The sequence below is a fragment of the Pseudopodoces humilis genome, chromosome 5 (assembly GCF_049639895.1).
Source record: "Pseudopodoces humilis isolate 2021_Gansu_Grassland_sample_001 chromosome 5, ASM4963989v1, whole genome shotgun sequence".
Lineage (NCBI taxonomy): Eukaryota > Metazoa > Chordata > Aves > Passeriformes > Paridae > Pseudopodoces > Pseudopodoces humilis.
In genome coordinates this window covers 52072411-52081641 of record NC_142204.1, presented here as the reverse complement: position 1 = coordinate 52081641, position 9231 = coordinate 52072411, and the positions used below count along the sequence as shown (strand labels likewise).

Genomic DNA, 9231 nt, shown 5'->3' with positions numbered 1-9231 from the left:
ATGGGCCGGGCCGGGCTGGGCTGCAACGGGCGGGCGGGCGGGCAGCGGCGGCAGCGCCCTGCGAGGGGCTGGCGTTGGCCGGGGACGAGCGGCCCAGAATGCCTAGGAAGGGGATGCAGCCGCGAAGGAGGCTGCGGACGCCGCAGGGATCCTGTGCGGGAATGGCTGGTCCCTGGGTTGTGGAAAGATGGGACGGGCCGGCACAGAGCTGCTGCCGCGGGCGGGCTGTACAGCATCCCACACCCAGCAAAGGGGGCCGAGGCCGCAGCACTGCCTTACGAGAGTTGGTGGGCTTGGGCTGCTTGACAGCATCGGTTTTGTATGTTCATCACGTCTAGTGGTGGCACTTACACACGCCTAAACTAGGACCTCCACTGTTCCCAGGAAACTCTGCTTGAATTCTTCATTAAGTAGTGACAGGCTTCCAGATCCAGGGCTTACCATGGTTTTATTTTGTTTCTCCCTTGATACCTTTTGGAAAATCACCCGCAGTATGACTCCTTGCCGCAAGAGATGCTTGTGATGGTGGTTTTGTGTTGTGATCAATGATGAGACGTGCCACTTCACCAAGAACCTTCTGCCTGCACTGAATAAGTGACATTTAGCATACAGTCTTGACACAGAGCATTAGAGAAAGGCTTGTTTTACCCACAAACACAAGGCTAACACTTCTCCTGGATCCACCTGCCAGTCTCAGAACTTGCCACTGAAATGTGATGATCTGGAAAGGTTACAGTGCTGGTGGTATTGGTTGATGAAGGACATTCATACAGGCATAAAAGCACATGCACATTTAGTGTGGATACCTTTTTTAGTGAAACATGGCACATGTTTCACTAGAAAACATCAAAGCATTTTGAAATTTGATTTTCCTCGTCTTTTTAGACATAATTCAGCAATCTAGAGAATGCAGTCTGTGACAAAACTTCACTGGTTATCTCAGTCGGACCACAAAATCTCAAAGCTCTTAAGAGCAGTTGGTTGTGGGCTAGCTGTAGAGGTGAAAAACTACATGGTTTTTCATACCCTGGTTTTAGATACCAAAATAGATTTCAAAATGACTCCTAGTGTAATTCTGAAATTACTGAGTTATTGCTCCTGTAAATTCAATTGCATATTTCCAAAACGAAATTCGACACTGGAGCTGGTCCTGCCACCTAATGGTAATGTTAGGGAATTATTTTTTATTGCTTCTCTTAAATCTGATTGCTTTTGTCCAGATTTTATGTTCAGTAGCAAGTCTCAAACAAACAAAAGAAGGCCTTTTTTTTTCTTTTTTCTTTCTTTTCTTCTCTTATTTTCTTTTTTTTTTTCTTTTTTTTTTTTTTTTTGCTCCCCCCCAGTAGCATCAGATTTTGTTCTGGCTAGAGGAAGTCTATTTCTCCTAATGCTGTTCCCTAGCATTGGTAATTTGGGTGGAGTCAGAATTTTGGATGCCACTCTTAAAACTGTGGCAGTAATAGTGTCTTCAGCAGTTTCAAAGCACGATGTAGCTCTTGAAGTTTCTAGAAAATTGGTAGCAGAGTAAAAGGAACCAGGTCAGATCCTGCATGGAGGAAGAGTGTAGCAGAACTCTGCTGGTTTACTTGTCTCTGAGTAGTTGCCATATGGCTACTCAATAAGTAGGTACATCCTCACCAGCAGTCACAAATGTATCAGCCAGTTCACCATTTACACTACGACCAACTGTGGAAATCACTGGGGAAATGGGTGGAAAAGTTGATGAAGTGGTTTATTCTGGTTGGATGGGTAGAAGGACTGGGAAATAATTCAGAGGCAAATCACTAATCTTTCATTTTTGCAACTTTTAAAAACTTCTTTTGGCCAAAGCAGTTACTGAAATTTGGGTGAATAGATGAAATGTTTCTGCCTTAAAACTGATAAATATAGGAATTTTCCCCATATCCCCTCATCTGCTGATGTGTAAAATACAGTCCATTTGTGAGAGTGATTTCTGGGAATGAAGTGGTACTGATTACTGCATGGAGGACAACTCACATAAAATTGAGCAGTCTCTATTTTTGCAAGAAATATTAAATTTTAAGTAGTGCTCGAGTCTCATAGTGCTGGAAGTTTACTTAACAATACATTGTAGATATAGTAACTTTGAAAAAATACATTTCAGGCATATCCTCATAAAAGGCTGGCAGAAGATGCACAGATAAATTCTAAAACATTAATTCAGTTGTCCAATGACTGAAGTCTTTTATAGTGTCTTGGGGGTTTGTCCAAGTTTAAAGTTCTGTTATATTATTCTAAAATCTGTTACATATTTTGCAAAACTGTATGATTATAAAAGGCATTCTTTATTTTACATACTGTTTGGTAATAGAGTATTGTATGTTAACGTATTGCTGCCTTGCTACAATTTGCAGCTCAGAGGATGTTTGTTTCCATAGCTAAAGGCTATCCTGTTATCCTGTGTAGCTGTAGATAGACAAGCCACTTAATCTTTCTGGGAAACATTTAACCACTGACTGATAAAATATTTTACTTTTCTGTCTTTTCTATTGAGTTTTACACACTGCAGGACCTGTTTAGGAGTGTTATGGGACCATGCAGTACCCAGATTGTTGAGTCTTCCAGGTGCTCTGAAGGGATAACAAAGCAGCTTACTCCTTTGCAGAGATTTAATTGTACTATAAAAATTTATAAAAGTATCTTATGTTTCAGGTGACAATGGTGGAGATGTAATAAACACATGGTCAGCAAAATTACTTGAACCAACATTGCATATCCAGATCTTTGGTATTTGGGGAGAAACAAGGTATTTGAGACTGAGATATGTACTTCAGAGCACTACCAAAGAGATTCGAGCACATTATCTGTGTTTTAAGCATTCACTTTAGTGACAGCTGAAGATCATAGAATCATTATGACATCCAAAGATCATTGAGTCCAATGTTTGAATGATCACCACCTTGTAAATTAGACCATAGCACTAGGAGCCACATTTCATTATTTCTTGATTTCTTCCGGGGATGGTGATTCAACCACCTCCCTGGGCAGATCTTAAGGAGAAGAAACTTTCAGCTGAATAAAATCTCCGGAGAAGAGAGCATGAGAAGCTTGCTTCACTGGCATATTCAGGTTTGTCCTGATATACCAGATGTTTAGGGGAAAAAACCTGTAGAATCAGTCATTTCTGCTAGTGAAGCACTACACTGGGGAGTGACTAGTCATCTTTTCTGTTTGTAGGCCAAAGTCAAGCGGCTGCATTGCTGAAAGGAGCAGAAAGACCATGTTGAACTTTTCAGTGAGGTACCCACCAGTGTCTGCATGTGTCATCTGTGCCCTCTGCTGGCTGCAGCCCCAGAGGCTCTAGTATGTGCCCTAAATTCTTGTCATGCTCTGGTGAGGGAAAAGGTGAAGAAGGATTTCTGTAAGGACTGGCAAAGTGGCAGATTAAGGTTTTTAAATCAAAAATGCTGTGATTTGGACCCCTAAGCTTGGTATATGCAGTTCATGCTGAAATAGTGCATAGGATTTACAGGCAGCCTAAGTCTGTTATTAGTCCAGTGCCCTTAATTACCAGCTGCCCCAGTAATAAAGCGCTTTGTGTTCTGTTGTGACATTAACCATATTAGCATTGTGGGACTGCAGAGTGCCCTTAGCCTCCCTTTAAATGCAGGTTTTGTCCCTGCCTCAGGAAATCATCACTTGACACAGGCAAGCTGTCATCTTTTCTCAACCTGCTAGTAGCCTGAGGGAGCAGTGTGGTCCATGAGACTGCCAACATATGGTATATTTCTTCTGCAGGATCTTGAAGAGTTCTGTTAAATAAATATATTTCCTGATATGAAAACAAAGGCAGAGACAGGTGACTGCATATTGCCTTGATCCAGATATATATGGTGTTGAACATCACCCTCTGGAATTGCGTGCACAGAGCCAAAATGTTGGTTGAATATATAAAATAATGATCCATATTAACTTTCATGCTGTCTGTTTGTGTCTGATTACTAATCAATAAAATACCTTACCAGTTATAAACTAAGGCTTATACAAGCATACATTGAAAATCTCATCTAATTACTGCTGGCCAAAGAAACCTGTAATCAATACACCATGATAGTGAACATAATTAAATCAAAAGTTATTCCCTTAAGGATGTTAATATTGATTGGTGCCCTTTACCTTCTTGCCCTTTACTTATATATAACAAGGGGACAACAAATGTGAGAAGCTTTTGCAGTCCTGAGTGGCAGTGACAGTGAAGAGAAGGGTAGCTGCAAGAGTTTTGGAACAGCTGTATGAAAGAACTATACTGTAAGGACCCTGATCCTTGACTGGTATACACAAAAGCTTAGAATTTATGTTGAATACAGCATGTTTACATGATCATCATCATAATGAAAAATATTGTGAAGCAAGGTTAATATTCAATTAAGTATTTCCAGAAAAACAGACAGGGAGTTCTGGGATAGCCACACATTGGGAATCATTTAGAAGTGGTAAGGGATGAAGTTAGACTAGTAAGCTCTTTGAATCTATTTCCAGCCATTTATACAACAGCTTTCAGTAGCATGGGAAAAAAAATACAAGAACAAACAACAAAAATGTTTTTAGGAAAGATGAAATAAAGCAGTAATTTTTTAAGACAAACAATAAACTTTTTTTCTTTGTATCAATGTTATTTTTTTGAAATGAAACTTAACTTGAAGTCTCAGGCCCTAATTTTGCTCCCTATTTGCCAGGGCAAAAAACCTGGCACAAGCACAGTATGAAAATGTCTTTCAAGTAACTTTTAGGTGTGTATGCTTAAAGAGTGGGATTTAAAAAGGTCATCAGTGTTACATAACTGAATGTGTTTTAAAATTATGGAACAGTCTCTGCTGTCTTATTGTTTGTACTGAAAAGTGATGGATAGGTACATGTAGAAATCTAATCTGTCTGGAAGTTTTCTAGAACATATTGCACAGGTATGAAATCTTCTGTACAATTCTTTGCTGATATATATATTTACAACAGGGTATCCCAGTGTGATGCAGAAAATAAAGCAAATTTTACTGAACTCTTCAGGATTCTGGTCACATCCTAGGCTGTCTACATAGTGATCTTACTGGCCTCTCAAAACATCTCTCCATGTTGTTATTTTTACCAAAAAAGCAAAAAAACTGTAAGGTGAGGACTAGACTGTTCTTATTCTGTTCAGATTCTTTAAGTGCCAGTTGCCATCTCCCTTTGAAGTGTGAATATCTTTGTATGTCCCAGAATAAGCACCACAATAAACTAGATCCATATTATTCAGATAGAGAAGCAGAATTTAAATTTAAATTTTAGCATAATGTCAAAACATTGAAGGAGAGTATTTAACAGCTTTCACTTAAACAGATCCTTTCATCAAACCCACTTTAGCATTTCCCTGTCCCTAAGTATTGTCAGCCTGAGGTCTCTAGAAAGGAGAAACACAAAATAATGAATGGCAATCAAAGTGAACTGTTCCTCTAGTATTTAATCTTTTCAAAATTACAGGAATGCAAGCAATGAAAACTATAAGGCTAAGTAATGGTTACAGGCAATACAGTGGATAGAAGAAAATCTCTTCGGAAATGGGTCCACTTCACGAGAAAATAAATTTGGCTTTGAACATATGATAGTCACCAGCAGTGCAATGCATAACACCTCTTCTTTCCTTCTACTCTGTGGAGACTCATTGACTCCATGGTGACTCTTTATCATAGAATATAGGTAAGACAAATATAATACAGAGAAAAATAATATATTTTGAAAATACTGTAATTTAACACATAGCAGACCTAAATCCTGAAGTCTGTAGGATTTAAAATATGAATTGCAGACACACATAGGTAACATAAATAATCCTGAATGAACATTTGAAAGGTGGTTGGCAAAGCATTGTGCATCACAGCACAAGGTAGATAGCTACTTACATATGCATCTTAGGAAGGCACAGTTTATTGCAATAGACTGCTTTCCTCTCATCTTCCTTTTACTTTTCTGGTCCTGGCTGTTCTCAAGAATAAAAAAGAGATGGGATTGGATGAACAGATCTAACATATCAATTAGTGTATTCCTTTATATCTACAGTGAGCTTTGGGGAAAGGTTGTCAATATTAAGTAACAGGTAGATAAAAATGCTGAATGGGAAGAGACTGGTCAGTCCACATTCCCCACTGCTTCACTCTTTCACTTCTGCAGTTCACTCCTCTGCAATCATTGGGAGGTCCTTGGTGCTGTTTCAACTCTCCTGTGATTTTATCTTCTTATTCCTCCTTTTTTGGTGATTTCTTGCTTGAATCATCACAAATTTTCTGCTTGCTATTACCTGGCTGATAATCAAAAGTATTCATGGTAAGACTTGCAGATTTTGTGAACCTGCAAGCTGTCTTACCACAAAGTGCTACAGATCCACTATCTTTCAGTTTAACCATGTCAAAGCCTTGTGAAAAAAATAAAATTTCATGTAAGTCATACAAATTTTGCTAAAGCATTACCAGTGATGTTTCCAGCTTTTAGAGACCGTTTGATAGTTACCACAAATGCAGTGTGAAGGGAGTTCAGGCAAAGGAGTTATGATACCATGCCTTTTCTTTACCCAAGATGAAATAACCAGTATCAAAGCTGCAGTGGAAAAAAGCATGTTTTTACACAGGTGGTCAAAACCATATGGATTCTTTTGTGCTGAACAATCTGCTACTTATATATATTTTTATTCATGATTCCACTTGGAACATTAATGGCAGAAACAGCTTTGACTCGTGGACTAATCACTGTAACTGGGATGAGAAAATTGTCACTTCGTCTTGATAACTTGCTGTTCAAAAGCCATCAAACATTATTTCTCCATGTTAAGTTAAAGGCTTCATCTATTTTCTGCATCTCTGTTATGACCAACAACCTGAAAAGTCAAAGAAAATGTATATAATACGTGTTTTCTGCTGGATTAAGGAATGAACTTTTTATAAGTAAATGGCCACTGTATTGAAGTCCTGGTTATTTTCATTAGTGAGGCAGGCTATATCTGTGGGAGGTGTTGAATTATTTTTGCAGATCATGCCTGGCTCTAGGGAGATTTTTAATCCATGCCAGCAGCCACCCTTCACCCATCAGAAAGCAAACTGTCTATTACGCATCTGACATAATAATTTGAAAGGTTATTTTATCAAATAAACTGCAGTTAATTACTTCAAATGCTTAAACTGACTATATGTTTATCATAACTAGACTCCAGATATGATACTGGGCATAATTTTTTTCTGAGGTATCTCTGCTACTGTCACACTGATTTTGGCAATGGAATAGTATTAAGCAAATACTTTAAGTTCTGAATCTGAAGGGTGGTTCTCATATTGTCTCAGGTGCCCAGTGACACTTATTTTTCTGCCTCTACTGCTGAGTTTTCCTAAGGAACAAACTGGTTTTCACCAAATGAGACTCCTCAGAAAGAAACAAAGCATACAGTCCCATGCACAGACTTCTGTCCAAGTGTCATATACAGCCCTATCCAGTTCCTAAGGACAGCTGGATGGAGAATCTAGGACTAGTGACCTGTGCTGGCTAGAATGCACAGGCAGAGCGCATGAGTTGTGAGTATTGGCAAGACGAAACAACTGTAAACCAGGAAAGGGACTTCTGAAATAAGGGGGAGGGTCTGTGAGAAGAAAGCATAAACTGCTACAGCTCAGATTTTAAATAATGAAGCTGTAATATTCAAAGTCAACATTTACACTGAAATTAGAATCTTTTGCAGAGTTACAAATGTATTTCATTAAAAAAAACCACTACAGGATCCCTAAAGATTTTATGAAAAGTAGAGGAACATTACATTTATCAGATAAATTTTATGCTGCAGAGTTCCACAGATCTAAAGTTAAGCCAAATATTTTTAAAAGATAATTCCATTTATATGGAATGAAATTAATTCTTGCATAGAGCATCAAACCTGATGACTTATTTTATATATTATATATTTAATTTCTTAATTTGAAATACACGAAAGAGCGTTGTCAACAATTACTTTTTTCCAAGTATAATAGTTAAAAATGTAAGCTGTAAAAAAGTTTCTTATTCTGGATTATTCTCTCATATGGCATAGTCAGTATATATAGACCAATATATCTTTGGCACAAATATTAGTTTATAGAACTAAACTGAAGAAATACATTCAGGTTGAAGTGACACCTATGGATTAGAAAAGGTTACCTGATACAGATAAGACAATAAGCCTTTCAGGAATTTGTTTGTTTTGTAAATAAAACCTTTAGAATTTCAAATATAGTCAGGGAAAAGGATATTCTCACTTTCATGGGTCATTTGTATTAAGGTTCTCAAAAGAAGAATTAAGTGAAACAGATTAAACATCCTTATCTTATAGGATGAAGAACTATTGAAAGTACGAGTATCATTTTCTCCTAAAACATGGCTACTGGCAGTTGTAACAGAGTTATATTCTGCAGTTGTTATATTCAGTATATTATTTCCAAAGGTAGATTGGATATCTTCTGTTTCAGGATGTGTAGATAATGTCACCTTACTCTCAGAGGTAAATGAAAATGCAGTTCTGTTAGACAGGATCTTTTCTTCAGAGTCTTCTATGTTAGAAAATGAATTTGAGGACATCTGAATGCAAATATCTTCTGAAATGCAAGCATGGAGGTAATGGATGTCACTTATATCAGCTCTAGGTTCACAGCTGTGCCCTGCATAACAATGGCAATCAAATTTTTCTATGAACGTTTGCAGATCCTGATATGATGGTTGCCCTTGTAAAGTGTATTTTCCATCTTTTGCCATTTGAATTGCAATATTCTCAGGATTCAAGTGAAGATAGTCACTGGAATTCCATTTCTTCCGTGCACAAGCACCAGAGTCTTGGCATAGCACTTGGCTACATAATCTGGTTGCCATCGTGACATTGATGAGGTATGGGGTCAGAGTCTTCCTAAGGTAGTTGTCCAGAGTTCTACAGGTGTTCTGTGAAAAGAACATTATACCTCCACAGTTTAGTATGGAAACCATTAAAATGCTGTAATTCTAATAACAGTACCACAGTATATATCTATGAATTTTTCCACTGAGGGTTTGATAATAGCTATAACTTGCTGTTGGAAGCAAGTTTATCTGAGAAGCTGTTATAAAATTCAAGAATCACAGCAAATTTATGTTGTGTAGTTGCTGGAGATGTTACAAAAATCACTTAGATCAGAAAGCAATTGTCTTAAAGCTTTCATTTCATCTCTATATTTTATGTAGCTTTTTAAATCAGAT

At 37.9% G+C, this 9231-nt stretch overlaps 1 protein-coding gene across 5 annotated transcripts in view; it reads right to left on the bottom strand.

Annotated features, from left to right (window-relative positions):
* Window positions 1–5541: 5541 nt before the first annotated feature.
* Window positions 5542–9231, bottom strand: part of LOC102111253 (hyaluronidase) — a 35590-nt gene continuing 31900 nt past the window's right edge. For 4 of the 5 annotated variants that reach the window (XM_088055114.1, XM_088055115.1, XM_088055113.1 and 1 more), the window contains one exon: window positions 8024–8937. In XM_088055114.1, coding sequence (XP_087911240.1) covers window positions 8233–8937 — 705 coding nt within the window. In that variant the 3' untranslated portion in view covers window positions 8024–8232. Of the gene's footprint in view, window positions 6863–8023; window positions 8938–9231 lie in introns of those variants that run through there. The other variant, XM_088055116.1, reaches the window with a different exon arrangement.